At 45.0% G+C, this 25,891-nt stretch overlaps 1 protein-coding gene across 1 annotated transcript in view; it reads right to left on the bottom strand.

The window, feature by feature from the left end:
- LOC126355781 (aspartate aminotransferase, cytoplasmic-like) overlaps nucleotides 1-20,316 on the bottom strand; it is a 77,089-nt gene extending 56,773 nt beyond the window's left edge. Inside the window, exon 1 of the mRNA XM_050006190.1 lies at nucleotides 20,121-20,316. Coding sequence (XP_049862147.1) covers nucleotides 20,121-20,304 — 184 coding nt within the window. The 5' untranslated portion in view covers nucleotides 20,305-20,316. The remainder of the gene's footprint in view (nucleotides 1-20,120) is intronic.
- Nucleotides 20,317-25,891: the final 5,575 nt, after the last annotated feature.

Below are 25,891 nucleotides of genomic sequence, written 5' to 3'. Positions count from 1 at the left end.
CTCCTGGAAATTGAAATAAGAACACCGTGAATTCATTGTCCCAGGAAGGGGAAACTTTATTGACACATTCCTGGGGTCAGATACATCACATGATCACACTGACAGAACCACAGGCACATAGACACAGGCAACAGAGCATGCACAATGTCGGCACTAGTACAGTGTATATCCACCTTTCGCAACAATGCAGGCTGCTATTCTCCCATGGAGACGATCGTAGAGATGCTGGATGTAGTCCTGTGGTATGGCTTGCCATGCCATTTCCACCTGGCGCCTCAGTTGAACCAGCGTTCGTGCTGGACGTGCAGACCGCGTGAGACGACGCTTCATCCAGTCCCAAACATGCTCAATGGGGGACAGATCCGGAGATCTTGCTGACCAGGGTAGTTGACTTACACCTTCTAGAGCACGTTGGGTGGCACGGGATACATGCGGACGTGCATTGTCCTGTTGGAACAGCAAGTTCCCTTGGCGGTCTAGGAATGGTAGAACGATGGGTTCGATGACGGTTTGGATGTACCGTGCACTATTCAGTGTCCCCTCGACGATCACCAGAGGTGTACAGCCAGTGTAGGAGATCGCTCCCCACACCGTGATGCCGGGTGTTGGCCCTGTGTGCCTCGGTCATATGCAGTCCTGATTGTGGCGCTCACCTGCACGGCGCCAAACACGCGTACGACCATCATTGGCACCAAGGCAGAAGCGACTCTCATCGCTGAAGACGACACGTCTCCATTCGTCCCTCCATTCACGCCTGTCGCGATACCACTGGAGACGGGCTGCACGATGTTGGGGCGTGAGCGGAAGACGGCCTAACGGTGTGCGGGACCGTAGCCCAGCTTCATGGAGACGGTTGCGAATGGTCCTCGCCGATACCCCAGGAGCAACAGTGTCCCTAATTTGCTGGGAAGTGGCGGTGCGGTCCCCTACGGCACTGCGTAGGATCCTACGGTCTTGACGTGCATCCGTGCGTCGCTGCGGTCCGGTCCCAGGTCGACGGGCACGTGCACCTTCCGCCGACCACTTGCGACAACATCGATGTACTGTGGAGACCTCACGCCCCACGTGTTGAGCAATTCGGCGGTACGTCCACCCGGCCTCCCGCATGCCCACTATACGCCCTCGCTCAAAGTCCGTCAACTGCACATACGGTTCACGTCCACGCTGTCGCGGCATGCTACCAGTGTTAAAGACTGCGATGGAGCTCCGTATGCCACGGCAAACTGGCTGACACTGACGGCGGCGGTGCACAAATGCTGCGCAGCTAGCGCCATTCGACGGCCAACACCGCGGTTCCTGGTGTGTCCGCTGTGCCGTGCGTGTGATCATTGCTTGTACAGCCCTCTCGCAGTGTCCGGAGCAAGTATGGTGGGTCTGACACACCGGTGTCAATGTGTTCTTTTTTCCATTTCCAGGAGTGTATTATTAGTTGAGATGGGCACTGAATACCATCAACCATGTAGAAAAAAATAACACATTAATTGGCTTATTTACAATATGGTGCTTAATAATTCAGATGTACGTAACTGTATAGGCTCTTCTGTGGTACTGTGTTACAAATTTAAAAGTGCTGTCTCTCTCCCGGGTAGCTGTGAACGACGCGTGGTTCAGCGCGTGCCATTGGCAAAGGTGCCGTCGGCAGCGTAGTCTGATCGATGATTTGTTGCAAATAAATTGTTGAATACTTCATCATCAACTGTTCTTCGAATGCGTCAAGGAATGGTCGCGCAATGTCCGGTATAACTAAAGAAACAGATGAACATTATTTCGGAAGTGCTTCACGAACAAACCACTTCTGATTGCTTTTCTTTCTTTCCAGACATTATTTCTGTAAAAGCTTATTGCACAAAAATTACTCGTCCAATTTCTGTGTTGCTATTATTTTAATAATAACAAATTATAAATTTTGAAACTAGTAATGTCGCATCACAACGGTGCTGTTCGTTAAAAACTCTGAAGGTGACATCTGGATAACACACTACTGGCCATTAAAATTGCTACACCAAGAAGAATGCAGATGATAAACGGGTATTCGTTGGAGCATTGAGTCAAACAGAGCTTGGATGGCGTGTACAGGTGCAGCTACCCAAGCAACTACAAAACGATACCACAGTTCATCAAGAGTAGTGACTTGCGTATTCCGACGAGCCAGCTGCTCGGCCACCATTGACCAGACGTTTTCAGTTGGTGATAGATCTGGAGAATGAGCTGGCCAGAGCAGCAGTCGAACATTTTCTGTATCCAGAGAGGCCCGTACAGGACCTGCAGCATGCGGTCGTGCATTATCCTGCTGAAATTTCGCAGGGATCGAATGAGGGGTAGAACCACGGGTCGTAACACATCTGAAATGTAATGTCCACTGTTCAAAGTGCCGTCAATGCGAACAAGAGGTGACCGAGACGTGTAACCAATGGCACCCCATACTATAACGCCGGGTGATACGCCAGTATGGCGATGACGAATACACGCTTCCAATGTGCGTTCACCGCGGGGTCGCCAAACACGGATGCGACCATCATGATGCTGTAAACAGAACCTGGATTCATCCGAAAAAGTGACTTTTTGCCATTCGTACACCCAGGTTCGTCGTTGAGTACACCATCGCAAACGCTCCTGTCTGTGATACAGTGTCAAGGGTAACCACAGCCATGGTCTCCGAGATGATAGTCCCTGCTGCTGCAAACGTCGTCGAACTGTTCGTGCAGATGGTTGTTATCTTGCAAACGTCCCCATATGTTGTCTCAGCGAGGTGGGACGTGGCTGCACGATCCGCTACAGCCAAGCTGATAAGATGCCTGACATATCGACTGCTAGTGATACGAGGCCGTTGGGATCCAGCACGGAGTTCCGTATTACCCCCCTGAACCCACCTATTCCATATTCTGCTAACAGTCATTGGATCTCGACCAACGCGAGCAGCAATGTCGCGATACGATAAACCGCAATCGCGATAGGCTATAATCCGACCTTTATCAAAGTCGGAAAGATGATGGTACGCATTTCTCCTCCTTACACGAGGCATCACAACAACGTTTCACCAGGCAACGCCGGTCAACTCCTGTTTGTGTATGAGAAATCGGTTGTAAACTTTCCTCGTGTCAGCACGTTGTAGGTGTCGCCTCCGGCGCCAACCTTGTGTGAATGCTCTGAAAAGCTGATCATTTGCATATCACAGCATCTTCTTCCTATCAGTTAAATTTTGCGTCTGTAGCACGTCATCTTCGTGGTATAGCAATTTTAATGGCCAGTGGTGTAGAAACAATAGCAGTAACCCGCGAGTCTTTCAAAAATGTAACTCGCATGTATCCGTTTCAAACGCCTGACTGCTTTACAAATGTGTTTATGTGTTAAATATTTGACGCTAAGTATGTAAGCGAGAAAAAAATTATAAAAGGTTTGAAATTACGTTTAAAATGTGTTGGGAGTCGTTAAGTGGTCTCAGCATGAAACACTGGATGAATATATTCTGGGTAATACCCTGTCTATTTCAAGAAAAAGCTGTTTTTCATGTATCTCCTGAATTACGTGTCGTAAAACTACATTTTATTTATTTATTTATTTATTTATTTATTTATTTTTTTTTTTTTGCAAGGACATTCAGTGCTGTATGTGGATACCGTCTGCAAACATCTTGTAGAAGCCCTTCAAGGATCTTTGAATTCTTACTCTCACTTGTCAGTATATTTACTCCTTACAGTTCTTTTTACAGATAACAATAATCTGTTTCCGCTAAACTTTGATTTTCGCAACTGTGATAAAAAGCTAGAGAAATAAGTTCAATGTAGACTACGCTATCTTTTCTTGGTATCAGAGTGCAGTTAAGTACCCAAGTGCACAGGTAGGCAGCAAGCTCCCGTGTAATATAAAGCAATAAACTGGGAATCGCTACTCTGCTCTAGCACATTATATGACTATGTAGATAGAAGGATTCAAACTCCCTAATAGCTACATGCCATTGGCAGTGTTCATTGTAAATTTGTTTAACAGGCAGTAGTGTATTGTAAACAAGTCTCTGCACTTGCAGATGCGGTTAACTATTTTGTTTGAAAAGTACCACTGTAATCAAGTAAACGTTGAACTAGCGGTAGGAGGCCAACAGCAATTGTTGTGTTTTCTTTTTTAAAAAAAGTAGCTACCGTCCTCGTAATTACGAGGCAGCACAAGTAGAGTTAACCAGTACTGTGGAAGGTTATTTGTAACACGGTGTTAACATTAGGTTTATGAGAGCTGCTGATTCTCATTTGTTAATACATACATTCTTTTGTGCCACATACCAGGAGAATTTTGTTTCTGAAGGGCTTTATGTAGCACGTCGCGATAACGAATAAATGAACTCAGTTTAGTAATGCTTTCCGTAGATTTGTCATCCTTACATCACGCTGTGGCTTGGGGACATGATGTGAAGAGTCTGTTTTTGCCTTCCTGTCTGTCTGTGTGTGTGTGTGTGTGTGTGTGTGTGTGTGTGTGTGCGCGCGCGCGCATGCTTGACACGGGTAACAATGCACTGGGTCGTTAGTTTGGACGTCTCGCTTTACTCCACCGTCTCGCCAAATTAGAAGGAATACAGCACTGCTGCCTTATATGTATCAGAGCGAGGCCCTCAATACCGACCACTGTTTTGCTCTTGGAAGCAGCAGAGATGCATCCTTATGTTTGTCGCCACTTCCTGGTAGAGAGATTTATGTTGCGAAAATTCTTAACTTGGGAATCCGTCAGGTCAGAAATTAACTGAACTGATGGAGCTTCTCCAGACCAATTTCCGTTTCTGAGTTGAAACAAAAAGCTCGCTGCTGAATATCAACCTCTGCTCAACGGGGACATTTCGTTCCTAGCATGTTCACCAGAGCTACTAGCACTTCGAAACTCTTTTTTCCTCAGATACTCGTTCCGTGCAACATACATCTGGTCCAGAAAAGTGAAACGCCTGACGTTGACAACATATTCAAGACAACTCGGCAAACGCAACGGCAGGTCGGAAATAAGTTATGAATCGTATGTGGTTTGCGCCTTCTTTTGTCCTGATCTCCAAGTAGGACGGTCACACCCCGCCATCGCCGACTCCAGAGGCAGAAGTCACCGTGCAGGCTCTCCACTTTGCAGGCTGCTACAGTTGTAAGAAGGGGGACGTGAGACACAGACGCAACGCTGGGGTAAATGTCACTCTGGGCCACTGTTTCTGCTTTTGACTCTGACTACAGCAATTTAAATGCTCGGGGACCTGTCGCTGTGACTTGTTAACAAAATACTTGGCGTGCTTTCTTCATAGCGCCCCTAATGAAAACTACAGAGTATAAGTTATCTCACCACACTTCATATTTCGTCGCGCGGTACAGAACTGGGCGTCTGAGGTTTGCATTCGACACTGGTCCTTCTGTCAACAGATGCAAAAGTGTCGCAGGATGTAGTGGCTGTATATATGGAATGAAAATCAGTACAAAGTAAACTAAAGTAATGGTACTGGGAGGAAATAAAAGTGCGAAAATAATGCTGAAGGAAGAAATTTTAGAACATGGGCAAAGCTTACAATTCCTAGGAAACAGGAGAGAAACTGGCTGGGAAGAGCAACACAGAAATTGAAACCCGGATAGCAATGTCGAAAGAAGCATTTTGTAAGAAAAGAACAATTTTCTGTAGCAGTATGGACAAAGATTTGGGGAAAACACTAATGTAATGTTACGTTTAGAATGTTCTCCTGTATGGTGCTGAAACGTGGGCACTGAGGAAGGAAGGTACACAAAAGCTGGAGGCTTTTGAAATGTGGACGGTGGAGTGTGGAAAGAATAAGTTTGATGTACGGAGTGAAAAATGAAGAGGTACTGAGAAGAAAAAAACGTTCAAATGTGTATGAAACCGTATGGGAATGAACAGCTATGGTCATCAGTCCCTAAGCTTACACACTACTTAACCTAAATTATCCTATGGACAAACACACACACACACCCATGCCTGAGGGAGGACTCGAACCTCCGTCGGTACCAACCGCACAGTCCATGACTAATATTTTTTTTTAAATCTCATTTTGTTCATTGCTTCTGCTCGGGGCGGACGTCGTAAGACATCCGTTTAAGTTCGTTGATGATCGCTTAACTCAGTTTTTTTTTTATTATTATTATTACAGAGGGCACGTAACTCTCTGACCGAACACGCTGAACTACTGTGCCGGCATGACTACAGCGCCCTAGACCGCTCGGCTGATCCCACGCGGCCTACTGAGAAGAGTCGAAGGGTAGAGAAAGAGATTTCAGATCCGCGGTGATGTGATGGATGGCAGCAGATACAGCGACATTTAAATAGGAAGCAGTGGATCGCGGGAAACAGAGACGCAAAGGACCTACTAGTATATTTTAGAAAATCGTTGATTATGTACACCACGGCTTGTTACCGTGTATCATCCCACCACCCCCATTTCTTAGGTACATACACTACAGGACTAAACAAGATCTCGATTACACCTGGACCGTTAAGTGGAGTTTCGCCTGTCTACATCCCAGCAATACGAAGGGACTCAATTGATGTAATATGGAAAGTTGGTGGAGTTTCTCTGGAATCCATTGCAGTAATGTATCCAACGAAAAGACAATGTGGATTCCCTCACAAGGGAAGGGGGGTTCGCTTAACCCTGATTCGAAAGTTTCCAACAACGTCAGTGAACCCAAAGCGAAGACCAAGAACGTATGGAAATCAAGTGTGGAAACAAACACACAGCACCAGAAAGGCGACTAGTGGATCCTGTCCCCCCCCCCCCCTTTCCTTCACTCTCCCCTCCCCATCTCCCAGCCCAGAAGACCATGATTTACTCCTTGCACCTGCGTTAGGGTGTAACGAGAGCGATACAAGTTAGTTTTCAATGTGGATGATTTAAATCACCTATTCTTCTCATGTGAGTGGTTACTTCAAATAGTAAGATGCATATTATTATGGCAGACCAAGCAAGTTTTATTGATTGCTGCACTGTACATCAAAGTTGCACAGATACGTGGCACTATTTTTCAACATAGCCATCGAGTCTCAGTAAACAACAGCCGAGAAGTTCAACCAATCGTTCAATTCCTGCACATTAGAAATACGCTCCTTGGTCACAGGGCCATTCGAGAACAACTGTATGAACGTTGTCATCGTTCGGATTGCTGCGAATCAGTGCCCCAACTTCCTGGAGATTGTCTTCTGTGGTCTTTATCGACGGCCTTCCTTCCAGGTCAGCCTGATACACATCTGTGAGGTCTTGGTAGAATTGAAGACATGCGCGGAGAAACGGGATAACTCTCAAATGTAAAAGCTTAGAGATAAGTGTTGTTGTCTGTTTCTGGCTACGGGAACTACCAAAAGTGACACTGGTCTCACCCCTAAGTGGTATTTAAGGTCGAGACCAACGTCAGTTTTGATACTTCCCGTACCCAGCAACAGATGGCAACACTTATCTCTAAGCTTCTACATTTGATGGCTACCCTGTTTTTCCACGCGTGTCTTCAATTGTTGGCACCATTTCATTACGGCTGCGCTGCACGCGACACTGCATGCAGTCCATGTACTGCCTAAATTTCACGGTGAATCTGTGCGCAATTTAGGCGTTTTGCCCACAAGTATAGTACTGTCCAACGCAGTTCATCTTTGGAGTATGTTTCCAGTTTTGGGGCCATTTCAGTCCCGCGCTGTGATGCATCTGTTATCTGTACCGGAGCAGATTTGTGTCTACAGGAAACCGGCAACACGTACTATTTCTGACAAGGCGCCTCCCTTGTTACGCAACAGACTTAGCGTGGGACGACAAATGCAACTTGTTTTCTGCAGTCCCATCTCATCTCGGCCAGCAAGTTACTTTTTTCACGTGATTAAAAAGCTGAAACACCGATTCCTTATTAGTACCACAGTTACCCTCTCGTCAGAAAATTCAAAAGCTGACATCTACAAGGTGACAATTATTGAACTATATGAAATAAAATCGTCATAACTTCTGAGGGTTTACGTTAGGACGTTCAAACTGCAGAGTTGGCCGCGGGGCATGATGGGAATTACTAAGCGCTGTATGGTTTGCTTTAACGACGAAGCCGACTTTCATTTGGATGGGTTCACCAATAAGCAAAATTGGCGACATTTGGGGAATTGAGAAATCGCATTGCGCGATCGAGAAGTCTCTTCACAACGAGTGACTGTGTGGTGTGCAATGCCCCGTCACGGAATAATTGTTGCAACATTCCTTGATGGCATGGTGACTACCGAACGGTACGTGAAGGTTTTGGAGGATTATTCCACCCCATAATCCAAAGTGACCCTGGTTTCGACAAGATGTGGTCCATGCAAGACGGAACTCGACCCATCGAAAGTGGAGAGTATTTGCTGTCCTGGAGTAGCATTTTGGGGACTTCATTCTGGCTCTGGGGTATCCAGAGGCCACTGGCATGGGTTTCGATTGGCCGCCATATTCTCTGGATCTGAACACAAGCGACTCCTTTTCGTGAGGCTGTATTAAAGACAAGGTTCACAGCAATAACCCTAAAACCATTGCTGAGCTGGAAACAGCCATTCAGGAGGTCATCGACAACATCGATGTTCCGACACTCCAGTGGATGATGCAGAATTTCGCTATTCGTCTGCTCAACATCATCGCCAACGATGGCAGGCATATCGAACATGTGATAACCTAAATGCGAAAATCTGTAGTGAAGTTTACATGTTGAATAAAGTGTGTGCACGCAGTAGTTTGTAACTAATTTACGTATTTTTTCATATAGTTCAGTGATTGTCACCCTGTACATACAAACTCTACAGGCCAGTTTGGGCGCATGGCTCAGCGCACTTTTGCTACGACTGTCATATCCTCCCTTGCCTGTTCCATTCGCAGTTGTTCTGCACAAAGAACGTTGTCCGTATGCCACCTTATAAATTCTTACTACTCCGATTTTACCATCACGAACGTTTCCTTAAATATGTGTAAGAGTAACTAATGATATCGTCAGACGTATCTTGAAACACTCGGTCTGAAAGATATTAGTGATGCTCGACCGACCTCTCACGTAGCGTCTGCCATTATAATTTGATGAACACTTCCCGAAAGCTCTCTTCCGTATACTGAACGATTCTGTAACGAAACGCGCCGCTCTCCTCTAGATCTTCTCTGTCTCCTCTATAATCCTACCTGACAAAAGTTCCAGACTGGCAAGCAACACTCAAGAATCGATCGAACGATTCATTCGTAAGCCACTTCTTTCGTAGATGAATTCCATTTCCTTAAGATTCTACCAGCGAATCTGAGCGCGGCATCTGCTTCATTTTAGACCGCGCCGAACGCTCTCTCTCAGGTATCTTGCAATTGTTACTCTCTCCAGTGATTTATCGTAGATAGTCTAATGGAACAGCAGTCGATCTCTTCGGCTGCTTACACGCAATGTGAAACATTTGTTTACCTTTCGGGCCAACTACCAGTCCCTGTGTGAATCCGGGGCACGCCTTCCTGCATTTCATCAGAGTCTTCTGGCGGTGAATCCTGGCTATAGAAACAGCATCGTCCGTCCTACCAACCGTATCCACTATGTGACTAGGCTATATGTAAGGGGCGACCAAAAAGTTTCCGTTCGAAGGCCCTACAGTCCAGACTCGATATGCCAATCAGGCAAAATCGCCGAGAGCATTGAGGCAATGATCTCGCCGGCGCACGAAGTTGAAGCTACCGTTTGGTAAAACTCCGTGGCATGCTGCGTAAAGAAGTCCGCAATAACTGCCTGCTGCATGTCCTCGTCCGAGAGAAATCGTTGACCCTTCAAAGCCTTTTTTAAGCAACCGAAGGCGTTATAATCGCATGGGGAGAGATCAGGACTATAGGGAGGGTGCTAGAGTGTCTCTCGCTGCGTTAAGACATTTGCGATATAGGGACGTGCGTTATCACGAAGCGGAAGCATTCTTTTTCGACAGACATGCTGCCCCATACACATTCTTCATCCTCCGAAAGACATCTCGCGGTGTTTGTCCTTCGGCAACCAAGAAAGAAATAACAGAACGCTGTTCCCGTTTGGACGCATTTGGTAATAACTTCACGTTTCAGCATTTACTGCTCACATGCCGGAAAGACACGAACACTGCACGAATCCCCTGCCTGCATGTCGGTGCTTATATACTTGCATTGCAGACGCACTACGTTGCATATACGCTGCAGCAATGCCCTCAACCGGAACCATTTTGAGGATATGTTGTAAATTGTAACGAGTCTACAGGGTGTTTCAGGAGGAGTGGTAAATATTTTAGGAGGTGGTAGTATAGACAAATCACAATTAAAAAAGCCATATAACACAGTGTCGACTTTTATTCAGTACACAGATACAACTGAGTTCAATGCATTTTCGTTTAGTGTGTTGGTACACCCGTTGCTATAGATTGATATGGGCGTATTTATCGAATGTGTAAATGAACAGACTGTGGATGAAGCAGAAGACATTATTCAGTTGGTAGAACGTAATCCTTCAACAAGCGCACGTAGAATTTCTGCACCTATCAATGTTCCACATACACTATGTGATCAAAAGTATCCGGACACCCCCCAAAAACATACGTTTTTAGTATTAGGTGCATTGTGCTGCCACTTATTGCCAGGTACTCCATATCAGTGACATCAGTAGTCATTTGACATCGTGAGACAGCAGAATGGGCGCTCTGCGGAACTCACGGACTTCGAACGTGGTCAGGTGATTGGGTGTCACTTGTGTCATATGTCTGTATGCGAGATTTCCACACTCTTAAACATCTCCAGGCCCACTGTTTCCGATGTGATAGTGAAGTGGAAACGTGAAGGGACACGTGCAGCACAACCGACTTAGACTGTTGACTGACAGAGACCGCCGAGGGTCGTAATGTGTAATAGGCAACATCTATCCAGACCATCACACAGAAATTCCAAATTGCACCAGGATCCACTGCACGAACTATGACAGTTAGGTGGGAGGTGAGAAAACTTGGATTTCATGGTCGAGCGGCTGCTCTTAAGCCACATATCACGCCAGTAAATGCCAAACGACGCCTCGTTTGGTGCAAGGAGCGTAAACATTGGACGATTTAACAGTGGAAAAACGTTGTGTGGAGTGACAATCACGGCACACAATGTGGCGATCCGATGGCAGGGTGTGGGTATTGCGAATGCCCGGTGAACGTCATCTGCCAGCGTGTGTAGTGCCAACAGTAAAATTCGGAGGCGGTGGTTTTACGGTGATGTCATGTTTTTCATTGAGAGGCTCGCACCCCTTGTTGTTTTGCGTGGCACTATCACAGCACAGGCCTACATTGATGTTTTAGGTACCTTCTCGCTTCCCACTGTTGAAGAGACATTCGGCGATGGAGATTGCATCTTTCAATACGATCGAGCACCTGTTCATAATGCACGGCCTGTGGCCGAGTGGTTACACTACAACAACGTCAGTGAACCCAAAGCGAAGACCAAGAACGTATGGAAATCAAGTGTGGAAACAAACACACAGCACCAGAAAGGCGACTAGTGGATCCTGTCCCCCCCCCCCCCTTTCCTTCACTCTCCCCTCCCCATCTCCCAGCCCAGAAGACCATGATTTACTCCTTGCACCTGCGTTAGGGTGTAACGAGAGCGATACAAGTTAGTTTTCAATGTGGATGATTTAAATCACCTATTCTTCTCATGTGAGTGGTTACTTCAAATAGTAAGATGCATATTATTATGGCAGACCAAGCAAGTTTTATTGATTGCTGCACTGTACATCAAAGTTGCACAGATACGTGGCACTATTTTTCAACATAGCCATCGAGTCTCAGTAAACAACAGCCGAGAAGTTCAACCAATCGTTCAATTCCTGCACATTAGAAATACGCTCCTTGGTCACAGGGCCATTCGAGAACAACTGTATGAACGTTGTCATCGTTCGGATTGCTGCGAATCAGTGCCCCAACTTCCTGGAGATTGTCTTCTGTGGTCTTTATCGACGGCCTTCCTTCCAGGTCAGCCTGATACACATCTGTGAGGTCTTGGTAGAATTGAAGACATGCGCGGAGAAACGGGATAACTCTCAAATGTAAAAGCTTAGAGATAAGTGTTGTTGTCTGTTTCTGGCTACGGGAACTACCAAAAGTGACACTGGTCTCACCCCTAAGTGGTATTTAAGGTCGAGACCAACGTCAGTTTTGATACTTCCCGTACCCAGCAACAGATGGCAACACTTATCTCTAAGCTTCTACATTTGATGGCTACCCTGTTTTTCCACGCGTGTCTTCAATTGTTGGCACCATTTCATTACGGCTGCGCTGCACGCGACACTGCATGCAGTCCATGTACTGCCTAAATTTCACGGTGAATCTGTGCGCAATTTAGGCGTTTTGCCCACAAGTATAGTACTGTCCAACGCAGTTCATCTTTGGAGTATGTTTCCAGTTTTGGGGCCATTTCAGTCCCGCGCTGTGATGCATCTGTTATCTGTACCGGAGCAGATTTGTGTCTACAGGAAACCGGCAACACGTACTATTTCTGACAAGGCGCCTCCCTTGTTACGCAACAGACTTAGCGTGGGACGACAAATGCAACTTGTTTTCTGCAGTCCCATCTCATCTCGGCCAGCAAGTTACTTTTTTCACGTGATTAAAAAGCTGAAACACCGATTCCTTATTAGTACCACAGTTACCCTCTCGTCAGAAAATTCAAAAGCTGACATCTACAAGGTGACAATTATTGAACTATATGAAATAAAATCGTCATAACTTCTGAGGGTTTACGTTAGGACGTTCAAACTGCAGAGTTGGCCGCGGGGCATGATGGGAATTACTAAGCGCTGTATGGTTTGCTTTAACGACGAAGCCGACTTTCATTTGGATGGGTTCACCAATAAGCAAAATTGGCGACATTTGGGGAATTGAGAAATCGCATTGCGCGATCGAGAAGTCTCTTCACAACGAGTGACTGTGTGGTGTGCAATGCCCCGTCACGGAATAATTGTTGCAACATTCCTTGATGGCATGGTGACTACCGAACGGTACGTGAAGGTTTTGGAGGATTATTCCACCCCATAATCCAAAGTGACCCTGGTTTCGACAAGATGTGGTCCATGCAAGACGGAACTCGACCCATCGAAAGTGGAGAGTATTTGCTGTCCTGGAGTAGCATTTTGGGGACTTCATTCTGGCTCTGGGGTATCCAGAGGCCACTGGCATGGGTTTCGATTGGCCGCCATATTCTCTGGATCTGAACGCAAGCGACTCCTTTTCGTGAGGCTGTATTAAAGACAAGGTTCACAGCAATAACCCTAAAACCATTGCTGAGCTGGAAACAGCCATTCAGGAGGTCATCGACAACATCGATGTTCCGACACTCCAGTGGATGATGCAGAATTTCGCTATTCGTCTGCTCAACATCATCGCCAACGATGGCAGGCATATCGAACATGTGATAACCTAAATGCGAAAATCTGTAGTGAAGTTTACATGTTGAATAAAGTGTGTGCACGCAGTAGTTTGTAACTAATTTACGTATTTTTTCATATAGTTCAGTGATTGTCACCCTGTACATACAAACTCTACAGGCCAGTTTGGGCGCATGGCTCAGCGCACTTTTGCTACGACTGTCATATCCTCCCTTGCCTGTTCCATTCGCAGTTGTTCTGCACAAAGAACGTTGTCCGTATGCCACCTTATAAATTCTTACTACTCCGATTTTACCATCACGAACGTTTCCTTAAATATGTGTAAGAGTAACTAATGATATCGTCAGACGTATCTTGAAACACTCGGTCTGAAAGATATTAGTGATGCTCGACCGACCTCTCACGTAGCGTCTGCCATTATAATTTGATGAACACTTCCCGAAAGCTCTCTTCCGTATACTGAACGATTCTGTAACGAAACGCGCCGCTCTCCTCTAGATCTTCTCTGTCTCCTCTATAATCCTACCTGACAAAAGTTCCAGACTGGCAAGCAACACTCAAGAATCGATCGAACGATTCATTCGTAAGCCACTTCTTTCGTAGATGAATTCCATTTCCTTAAGATTCTACCAGCGAATCTGAGCGCGGCATCTGCTTCATTTTAGACCGCGCCGAACGCTCTCTCTCAGGTATCTTGCAATTGTTACTCTCTCCAGTGATTTATCGTAGATAGTCTAATGGAACAGCAGTCGATCTCTTCGGCTGCTTACACGCAATGTGAAACATTTGTTTACCTTTCGGGCCAACTACCAGTCCCTGTGTGAATCCGGGGCACGCCTTCCTGCATTTCATCAGAGTCTTCTGGCGGTGAATCCTGGCTATAGAAACAGCATCGTCCGTCCTACCAACCGTATCCACTATGTGACTAGGCTATATGTAAGGGGCGACCAAAAAGTTTCCGTTCGAAGGCCCTACAGTCCAGACTCGATATGCCAATCAGGCAAAATCGCCGAGAGCATTGAGGCAATGATCTCGCCGGCGCACGAAGTTGAAGCTACCGTTTGGTAAAACTCCGTGGCATGCTGCGTAAAGAAGTCCGCAATAACTGCCTGCTGCATGTCCTCGTCCGAGAGAAATCGTTGACCCTTCAAAGCCTTTTTTAAGCAACCGAAGGCGTTATAATCGCATGGGGAGAGATCAGGACTATAGGGAGGGTGCTAGAGTGTCTCTCGCTGCGTTAAGACATTTGCGATATAGGGACGTGCGTTATCACGAAGCGGAAGCATTCTTTTTCGACAGACATGCTGCCCCATACACATTCTTCATCCTCCGAAAGACATCTCGCGGTGTTTGTCCTTCGGCAACCAAGAAAGAAATAACAGAACGCTGTTCCCGTTTGGACGCATTTGGTAATAACTTCACGTTTCAGCATTTACTGCTCACATGCCGGAAAGACACGAACACTGCACGAATCCCCTGCCTGCATGTCGGTGCTTATATACTTGCATTGCAGACGCACTACGTTGCATATACGCTGCAGCAATGCCCTCAACCGGAACCATTTTGAGGATATGTTGTAAATTGTAACGAGTCTACAGGGTGTTTCAGGAGGAGTGGTAAATATTTTAGGAGGTGGTAGTATAGACAAATCACAATTAAAAAAGCCATATAACACAGTGTCGACTTTTATTCAGTACACAGATACAACTGAGTTCAATGCATTTTCGTTTAGTGTGTTGGTACACCCGTTGCTATAGATTGATATGGGCGTATTTATCGAATGTGTAAATGAACAGACTGTGGATGAAGCAGAAGACATTATTCAGTTGGTAGAACGTAATCCTTCAACAAGCGCACGTAGAATTTCTGCACCTATCAATGTTCCACATACACTATGTGATCAAAAGTATCCGGACACCCCCCAAAAACATACGTTTTTAGTATTAGGTGCATTGTGCTGCCACTTATTGCCAGGTACTCCATATCAGTGACATCAGTAGTCATTTGACATCGTGAGACAGCAGAATGGGCGCTCTGCGGAACTCACGGACTTCGAACGTGGTCAGGTGATTGGGTGTCACTTGTGTCATATGTCTGTATGCGAGATTTCCACACTCTTAAACATCTCCAGGCCCACTGTTTCCGATGTGATAGTGAAGTGGAAACGTGAAGGGACACGTGCAGCACAACCGACTTAGACTGTTGACTGACAGAGACCGCCGAGGGTCGTAATGTGTAATAGGCAACATCTATCCAGACCATCACACAGAAATTCCAAATTGCACCAGGATCCACTGCACGAACTATGACAGTTAGGTGGGAGGTGAGAAAACTTGGATTTCATGGTCGAGCGGCTGCTCTTAAGCCACATATCACGCCAGTAAATGCCAAACGACGCCTCGTTTGGTGCAAGGAGCGTAAACATTGGACGATTTAACAGTGGAAAAACGTTGTGTGGAGTGACAATCACGGCACACAATGTGGCGATCCGATGGCAGGGCGTGGGTATTGCGAATGCCCGGTGAACGTCATCTGCCAGCGTGTGTAGTGCCAACAGTAAAATTCGGAGGCGGTGGTTTTACGGTGATGTCATGTTTTTCATTGAGAGGCTCGCACCCCTTGTTGTTTTGCGTGGCACTATCACAGCACAGGCCTACATTGATGTTTTAGGTACCTTCTCGCTTCCCACTGTTGAAGAGACATTCGGCGATGGAGATTGCATCTTTCAATACGATCGAGCACCTGTTCATAATGCACGGCCTGTGGTCGAGTGGTTACACTACAATGACTTCCCTGTAAATGGACTGGCCTGCACAGAGTCCTGACCTGAACCCTATAGAGCACCTCTGGGATGTTTTGGAACGCCGACTTCGTGCCAGGCCTCACCTACCGATATCGATACCTCTCCTCAGTGCAGCACTCCGTGAAGAATGGGCTGCCATTCCCCAAGAAAGCTTCCAGCACCTGATTGGACGTATGCCTGCGAGAGTGGAAGCTGTCATCAAGGCTAAGGGTGGGCCAACACCATACTGAATTCCAGCATTACCGATGGAATGTGCCACGAACTTGTATGTCATTTTCAGCCAGATGTCCGGATACTTTTGATCACACAGTGTACAAAAGTATGGTGGACATTACCTATGCACGTGCTCCAACAGTATCAATTACAACTCATCCGACACCTTCGAGCAGGAGATGAAGGTAGACAATTCGAATTTAGTCATTGGATATCTGAAAATCGCGAGCTAATCCTATTTTTCCTCTTAACTGATGAAGCCACTTTCACTCAGGACGACATCAATGAAACTCGTAATTCACATTAGTGGCCTGTAGAAAACGCACATGCCAGTGTGGAGTCATTTTCAAGATCGCTTCTCTGTAACTGTGTGGTGTAGCTTGATAGGCAATGAGTTGATTGGGCCTGATGTGTTACCGCATCGTCTTACAGGCCCCGTTATCTATACTTGCTTTAAAATGAGCTTCCAGCATTATTGGAACAGATTCCTTTGGCAACAAGAATACGTAAGTTCATTCAGCAAGATGGGGCTCCTGCACATTACAGTCACCGGGAGACACTTCGTCTGAACCTGATATTCCCCGGAAGAAAATTAAGTGTGAATGTCCTCATTTGCCTTTGTTTAAGTTTGTTTGGGTTACATACTAACAGCCTTACCTCTGAACTCAATAAAAATTGGACACATGTTAAACGGCATTCCTCCTCAAACACACTGTATAACACGAACTTGTGGTGCTCCCGAACTCACTTTTACAAACTAATTGTGGACTACAGCTATTTTGTTAGTAATGACATATTTATGGTTCCACAATTGTATTATAAAACGTTTTATAGCACCTACCATCCACAAGCCAACTCATCAAACATTTCCAAACTATTTTCTCGTCTCTTGCCATACTTATTACTGGTTTCGAACATTTTGTTCATCGTCAGACAGCTACACCGTGTTGAATGATCAATTGTTGAATGTAAAACGCCGTGATTTACCAATTATTGCCGAAAACTTGCATGCTAAAAATACTGAACAAAACATTTGACACCAGTAACGGCAAGGTATAATCTGTATCTACGTGACTGATCTGCAATTCACACTTAAGTATCTGGCAGAAGGTCCATTGAACCACCTTCAAATTATTTCTCTACCGTTCCAATCTCGAACAGGGCCCGAAAAAAAACGAGCAGGAAAGGCGTTCGGTATGCGAGCTGATTTCTCTTATTGTATTACGTTAAGCATTTCTGTCTGGGAAGGTGGGCGTCAACGAAATATTCTCGTATCCGTAATAGAAAGTTGGCGATTGAAATTTCGTGGGAAGATCCCGCCGCAACAAGAAACGCATTTGTTTTAATGACGTCCAGCCCAAATCCTGTATCATTTCAGTGGCACTCTCCCCCCTATTTCACGATAATACAAAACGTGCAGCCCTTCTTTGAACTTTTTCGATATCCTCCGCCCATCCTACCTGGTAAGGATCCCACACAGCCTGGTTTACACGACGACACTAGGTTGCAGGCAACTGCACTACCGGCCACTGCGCATTTGCGCGCGCTGCGCGTTTGCACAACTCGTCGGTGAAACTAAACACTTTCGGCGACACTAGATGCGTGAGTTTTGAGGTTATGTGTGTTCGTAGAGTGTAGACAAACTGAAATATGAAGTGGAAAACGGAGAACCAATTTCAGTTTTTGGATATCTATGATTTGCATAAGTGTTTGTGGGATTTCAGTGAGCCGGCCGGTGTGGCCGAGCGGTTCTAGGCGCTTCAGTCTGGAACCGCGCGACCGCTACGGTCGCAGGTTCGAATCCTGCCTCGGGCATGGATGTGTGTGGTGTCCTTAAGTTGGTTAGGTTCAAGTAGTTCTAAGTTCTAGGGGACTGACGACCTCAGATGTTAAGTCCCAGCGTGCTCAGAGCCATTTGAACCATTTGATTTCAGCGATGCTGGTTACAAAAATAAGCAACATATTGCTGCCGCTGAGACCACCATGTGTGATCAGAAAATAGTTTGACAATATCTTAGCTGCAGGGCAAAATTTCTTGAATTAGGAGCACATTTACAACTGAATTAAGAAAATTACAAGCAAATGTAATTCTACCTGTAGAAGTGCTCTTGTCTACAAGATTAAATCCTATCGTTCGTTAGCATACTTTTTTTTTTAAAGAACATTGTTAACAGGATGGAAGGCTACACAAATCAAGAAGCTACATTCTTTATTCAATATTCATCTTCGTAAAACGTCGCAGCAGTGATCCCCATTCACAGATGTTGGAATTTATAAATATTGCCACTGTACAGATCTATCTTCAAGGGATTTGTTTGTAAACCGTTCTCTTCTTAATGAGGCCTTCTTCGAATAATTACTGCTGTTAATTTTAACAATTATTACTGTTAATAATTATTGGTATTAATGAAAAAGCGTCATCCCCAACTAAAACAGCACCTTATAGCATGCTGAATGCATGCAATGTGATATGTAATTTCAGTTCTGGCGACAGTGCTTCATGCATTACAATATCTTTATTACTTATCGCATAGTTAACTCTATTTAGAAGAAACGGTAACAGTTCTGGTGACATTCTAAAATAATTAATAGAACTTCTTGGGTCTTCCATTACAAATTATTTCAGCAAAGATGCTGAGCAACCGCTCTGACGTCTTTTCTTCATCTACTCACGAACCGAAACACGTTTCTTATTTTTTTCTTACGCAGCGATTGCACGCAACAAGCTGTAACTCAATCACAATTCGTGCGACGTGCAGCTGCCAAAACTTTCTTTTCAGACACGACTCAGGAACCCACAATACGACGAAACTGAAGTGTATACTGGTTTCGCCGTGTCTACAGTGGAATATGAAACCATTTGCGTGCAACACATTCCACGCAATGAGTGGCGCAACACAATGTCGTCGTGTAAACTAGGCTTGCTGCACAGCAGTACTCTAAGAGGAGGGGCTAGCGTAATGCACACAGTCTCTTTAGTAGACGTGTTGCATATTCAAGTGTTCTGCCAATAAAACGCAGTCGTTGGTTCGCCTTCTCCGTAACATTTACTATGTGATCGTTCCGATTTAAGTTGCTCGTTATTCTGATCCCCAGGTATTTAGTTGAATTGACAGCGTTCAGATTTGCATGATTTATCGTGTAATGGAAATTTATCGAATGCTTTTTAAAACTCACGTGAATGACCTCACATTTCTTATTATTCGGAGCCAATTGACATTTTTCAGTAATAAGATACAAAAAAAAAAGGTTTTTAAAATATTGCAGAAATTGATTTGCGCTTGAGAGCTGTTGTATATCAATTTAAAACTGAATTTTTTAAGAGACTGCAACATGTAGGCATCTACACAATTCTCAGGTGCTGTGTATTCTGTATGTGCTGACATAAATTTGTTGTAATCATCAGATGTACTGAAAAATGAAATGATCTTATGGCATTGTTGGCCGGGAGGCCCCATGCTGGGAAGTTCGGCCACCGTATTGCAAGTTCTATTTTGTTGACGCCACTTCGCCGACTTGCGAGTCAATGATGATGAAGAACACACAACACCCAGTCATCACGAGGCAGAGAAAATCCCTGACCCCGCCGTGAATCGAACCCGGGACCCCGTGCACGGGAAGTGAGAACGCTACCGCAAGACCACGAGCTGTTGACCTCAGATGTTTTATTAATGTTATATGGCGCTACGGCTGCGTGGTACGCACAGCAGACGCGAGTGAAATTAAAGTTAAAAAAGAAATACCTCCGATGCCGAGATCGACTTTGTTCTCGCTCGTGTCCTGCGCGAACCCCGTCCTCACTTTCCACAGTTCCAGAGGGGGCGCAGCTTGTACAGGGTCGAACACGGACCCCTCGGCGTTCGTTGCCATGGCGCGAGACAGCTGTGTCCGCAGGCTCCGGGGAATGAGCGAAGCTGCCCGCCGCATGGCTTCACCACGACTGCCGGCGCTGACCCGTGCGCATTACGTCATACGTAAACAAGAGAGGATTCGTTACAGTTCGGGAGCGCTCGTACATCATCACCGCCCAAGCTTAGTCAAGGAGACGCAGACAAGCCGGAGAGATTACACTGCTGCAAAACAACGACGTATGAATGCGTTACGCAACAAGGGAGACACTCGTCACATTGTGGTCACATCTACAGCACTTAACATGTACCCTGTTTATCGTTGCACTGGACTCCTACATCTACATCTGTACACCGCTGTTAAGTATGTGGCAGAGGTTAATTGCTACTGTATCGTCTATTTAGGTTTCTCCTTGTTCCATTCACAGGTGGACGTACCGTGAGATGAACAACTGCTTGTATGCCTCTGTATACGAGCAGCCATATGCCTAATTTTTTCTGAGACATGTGGGCAGGGTCGATAGCATAGGATTGGGGAATATTATCAGTTTCTGTCCTAAGAACAGTTCTCGGAGTTTTCTAAGCACGTTCTGATGAGATACACTGTGTCTTTTTTTTAATGTCATATTTTCATTATTTTGCTAGTCCAACAAGCTAGTGATCATTCACACCGCCTTTTATAGTATATATAGACACCAGTACATTCGATGTACGCGCTCGGTGCAACGTGATGCTGGTCTCAATCCCTTCAGCAGCACTCAGGTATGATCTGTGCAACTGCCTGTTGCCCGTCATCCATAGTTCACGGTATACCATGTGAGAAAAGGTCAAACTGAGTTTCACACCAAGCTCATCCGCAGACATAAGCTTCTCTGTCTCAAGAAAATTTATTATATTCGAATTAGGGATATTGGTCTGTAATTTTACGGATCCGTTCTTTTACCCTTCTTATATATAGAAATCACCTGCACTTTTTTCCAGCTCTAAAATCTAGTGTTGAAAGCCATAGGTTTAATCCCGGGCAAGAGCGGGGATTTTCCCCTCTCCGGTCCCACCAGGACAGCTCCAGACATACCCTTTCTGCTGCCAGACTGAGTACTGGGGATCCCTCCCTGGTGTAGAAAGCTTCCGGGGCGATGGGCTATCCCCCGCCACCCAACTGCCAAGTGCTAAAGCGAACGAAAGGCTGCCGTCTACCTGCAATCAGGTCAGCAGCTCGTTCTCGGGTTCTTCGCTACAGACTTAACTTTTTATGTGCAGTTCCAGTATCTCCACCAAGCTGCTGTATTTTTGTCGAGCTCTACCTGGATATTACTGTAAGTTCAATTTCATAAAACCTCCCCATATAATTAATTTTATGACAATTACACGTCACTTTATATACACGAACACAAAAAAATGTTTACATAATTTACAAATTTACAGACATTTTAACATGGTTCAAATGGCTCTGAGCACTGTGGGACTTAACTTCTAAGGTCACCAGTCCCCTATAACTTAGAACTAGTTAAACCTAACTAACCTAAGGACAGCACACACATCAATGCCCTAGGCGGGATTCGAACCTGCGACCGTAGCGGTCGCGCGGTTCCAGACTGAAGCGCCTAGAACCGCTCGGCCACCCCCGCCGGCACAGACATATTAGTTGTATAATTTACTGTCTCTGCAGTAGCGTCCAAGGATTCCGAGGGGTTTCCAGGGTGCGAAATTTGAGGACGCTCTTCAATATTGTGTCTGACAATCTGTCTTGAAAAGCGACAGGTGCACTCAGCCCTGGTAGCCTTCCCTCACCGGTGTAGTGTGTAGTAGATCACCGCATCTCCCGCGGTAGGGCCGCATTCTGTTGAGTGCGCTCCCTGTCCTCTGGGACAGATCGAGTATGTTACTAACTTGGAGAAAGCTACTGAGCTCTGGTGGAGTCGTATTATACAATTCTTGCGTCCAGGCTTCGTGCAGATTTAAGTTATGATCCAGAAGGTTGCTAGCTGTTCTGAGTAAGGGATGTCTGCAGCAGAGTCTGTTGATTCAGATAGCAGGTATGTCGTCACGAATTGGCAGCTGCTGGCTGTTGCAGATTTTCTTATATTCCCTCAGAAGATTGTTCCAAGGGTAGGTACTGGAATACTTCTCAGGGCAAGTAGCCACAATACTGGAGTTGACTTAATTGTGGCAGTAACAATCCGCATCGTTTGATTTAGTCGCATATCTACCAGCTTCGTGCGGCTGTTTATCCAGACCACCGAGTAGACAAAAGCAAAGGGGGATAATCATATGGTCGAACCTGCTAAACTCCACTTTGTACCTTGTCATTTAAGCAGCATCTAACAAAGACTGCAGCTAAACTGAGGTCAAGAAATAATATTCTGCCATCCTCTCATAAATTAACAGATAGTATGAACGGCAACAGTCGGGTTACACCCCTCGTTGTCTGTAGATGTCTTCCCATCCACTATAAAACGCTGCTTTCTGCCTGGCAGCGTATGTTCGATCCAGTTGCAGACCTGGGTAAGTGATTCAAACCATACGGAAAGTCTAGAAACAGAATCACACTGGTTTCATCTGTCCATTGCACTGACTGTATCTTGTTTGAACAGTGCATCTTGGGTTTCATATGATCCATGCTTTCATAACTTACTTACCTACGTTATTACTTTGGTTTCCACGAAGAGGGTTCATTGGCTCCAGGTACGTTGTATTCAGAATGTCTTCCAGTACCCAACCGCCAACAGATGTGAGTAATTAGATATGAGTTCGGTGGATCAGTTTTTTTATAAATAGCTTTGATTTCTGCTCTACTTTTCAATTACAGGAAACATATCTCTGCTGAAGGTATCCGCAGTAAATTACCGTAAGGAGGATTTCCACATGTAGTCGTTCCTATCGACAGTTTGTTGTAACAACAAATATTTTCCCACACAGCGCCATGAAACTCATGGGACAGGTTACTGGGAAAGCTTTTTTTAATTTAACTTTATTGGCATTTGGTGAACATTCCGCGCAGCCATAGGCGTCTGCAGAAATTTTTCCAGGGGTTGCAAGAATCTAAAATCGAAAATTTGGCTATAAATGAGTCAGTCAGTTTTGCGATGTGTCATGCCACAACAAATTAATTTTATAGATGAGACAAAAAACTTATTATTTCCCAGAGCATTTATGGCTGTCCACGTTTTATGAGAATTATGCAATGAATAAAAACTCTGCATACAGATTCCAGAGGGGGGGTGGGGGGGGGGGGGGGGGGGGCAAGTGCTACATCTTGAAGCCCATCACCTCTTTCCAGTGCCTATGTGTGCAGCTCCGTATTACATTAGCAGTACATCTGTTATTTCCAATGAATTTATCTTAGTATGTACAGAGTATATACGTATTATATGTGTAGGTTACATGCTCTTAATAAATATATTATTATTTTGTAAGTTTCTGCATTCTGTAATGAGAGACTGGGTGCGATATTACTGAGTAATTCGTGTTGCAGTTTCCTTAATCTCTTGTTCACAGTGTGTTACCGATCGTAATGCCAGTCAAACGAAATGGATATGTTATTTTAATCATCTTCTGATGTTGAGGTGTTTCTCTCAAGCCTACCCTGTGGAGGTGAAGAGCAGTTTTTGTGACGAAACGGCATTCTTGTGGTGGACGTTAGGTATCACATACCGCATGTCCAACCCACAACGCTAAGTTAAGATGACAGAAATCAAGCATTTAGATATCTGACATTCAACATAGAATCGATCATACGAGCGTGCGTTAACGCAGCTTTCAAAATTCGGTGACATTTTCGCAAAATGCATTTTCGTAAACTACCCGTATGTCATCTCAATAAATCTCTAGACGCAGACGAATACACGTTGATGTGCGGTTAGAAAGATGGATGGCGCCCTTATGCTGTTCAGTTGACCACGCATTTCCGTTGTTACCAGACGTATTTGCTGTTATTTTTCTTTCTTGGACATTGCGAAAATGAGTGAAACCGAAGACGAGAAAATTGATATCGAGCAGCACTTATACTCGTGAGATTTCCTCCTAAGGTGTCTTCATGTTTAAATGTGATGCGTATCGTTTTGCTTTCCTACAGTTACACTACTGTAGTGGCTGCGTTCTTGAACACGGCTGCCAAAATAATTAGTACAATGTACATACACACTCATTTACTGCGACACACACCAGGCATAACATCCAGTCAGGGTTAAGCATTAATATGACCTGAAACTTCATGGAAGACTAAAACTGTGTGCTGGGCCGAGACTCGAACTCGGGACTGTTGGCTTTCGTGGGCAAGTGCTCTACCATCTGAGCTACCCAAGCACGACTCACAACCCGTCCTCACAGCTTCAGTTCTGCCCGTACCTCGTCTCCTACTTTCCAAACTTCACAGAAGTTATTCTGCAAACCTTGCATAACTAGCACACCTGGAAGAAAGGATATTGCGGAGACATGGCTTAGCCACAGCCTGGGGGATGTTTCCAGAATGAGAGTTTTACTCTGCAGCAGAGTGTGCGCTGATATGAAACTTTCTGGCAGATTAAAACTGTGTGGCGGACCGAGACTCGAACTCGGGACCTTTGCCTTTCGCGGGCAAGTGCTCTACCATGTTACCTGTCCAGGCTGAGACTAAGTCAAGGACACAGTGTAGGATGGTATGAATAAAAAAAGGGATAACCTATGGAGAAGATTCTCAGAGCAAAAAAACGTTCTTTGAGGAAATTCTCAGCTTTGAATGAATAGAAAACTTTGAAGCATATTATCTAAGGAGCGAGTGTGTGGCGCTGCTGTGTCCATCACAGAACACACGCGTAATTTTACATTTCATTCAGCTCGTTGGAACAAGCAAACCATTCAATGTACAAGTCAATGTGTTCTAGAAGAGATGAACTACGTTTCTATTTTAGTTTTATGTACGGCAATAAGCTTTTAAGCAACATACAAATAGTTGCGAAAATGCATTTTCTGAAAATGTTACTGAATTTTGGACATTCCGGATTTTTTTTTTTTTTGTTATTGAAGTTAACTGAACATTTTATAGGAACTATATCTTCAGAATATATCAGCTTTTCATCTACTCCAAGCCGGAACGTTTTTTAGGGTTTTCTGACACTGGATAATTTCGGTTAAATGTCACGAATAATGGTCCTCCCTCGCGTCAAGTACTTATGCGGTCGCCCTTGAGATTTAGTTACGAGAAACAGATTACTAGATTTGTAAAAAAACAGTTATTACTTTTTTGGATCCACCTACTTTTTTTTACGTAACAAAATATATTATATATGCTTCAGAAAACGTGGTGAAAAACATATAAAAATGTCAACATACAGCTGTCTGGTTTATACCTGTCTTCTACTACACCTCCGAAAATCTGGATCTGCTACATAGCATAAAAATGTTTCCATTTTCGCTTCGCCTGCAACGTCGCGCCCTCCTCTTCCATGACTTTCGGGAAGGAAATTCGCCAACCAAATAACATTTTTGTTGTTGAGCCTCGGTAATACTTGACCTCGACCAAACTTACTCAGCTCGAAGCATGCTACAAACTTGACTCCAAAAAACGAGGAACGTTCTCCACTTGTGAGAAACTTGTTTTAACTTTATTCATTCGAAATCGGAGAAAGCTCTTCGCGTCGGGCAGCTTCCCCCACCCTTTTACTCAAACCGATAACATCCCCAGTTTA

This window comes from Schistocerca gregaria, chromosome 3, assembly GCF_023897955.1.
Source record: "Schistocerca gregaria isolate iqSchGreg1 chromosome 3, iqSchGreg1.2, whole genome shotgun sequence".
NCBI classification, from domain to species: domain Eukaryota; kingdom Metazoa; phylum Arthropoda; class Insecta; order Orthoptera; family Acrididae; genus Schistocerca; species Schistocerca gregaria.
The sequence above is the reverse complement of the archived record's forward strand: the minus strand, read 5'-3'. Positions and strand labels throughout refer to the sequence as shown.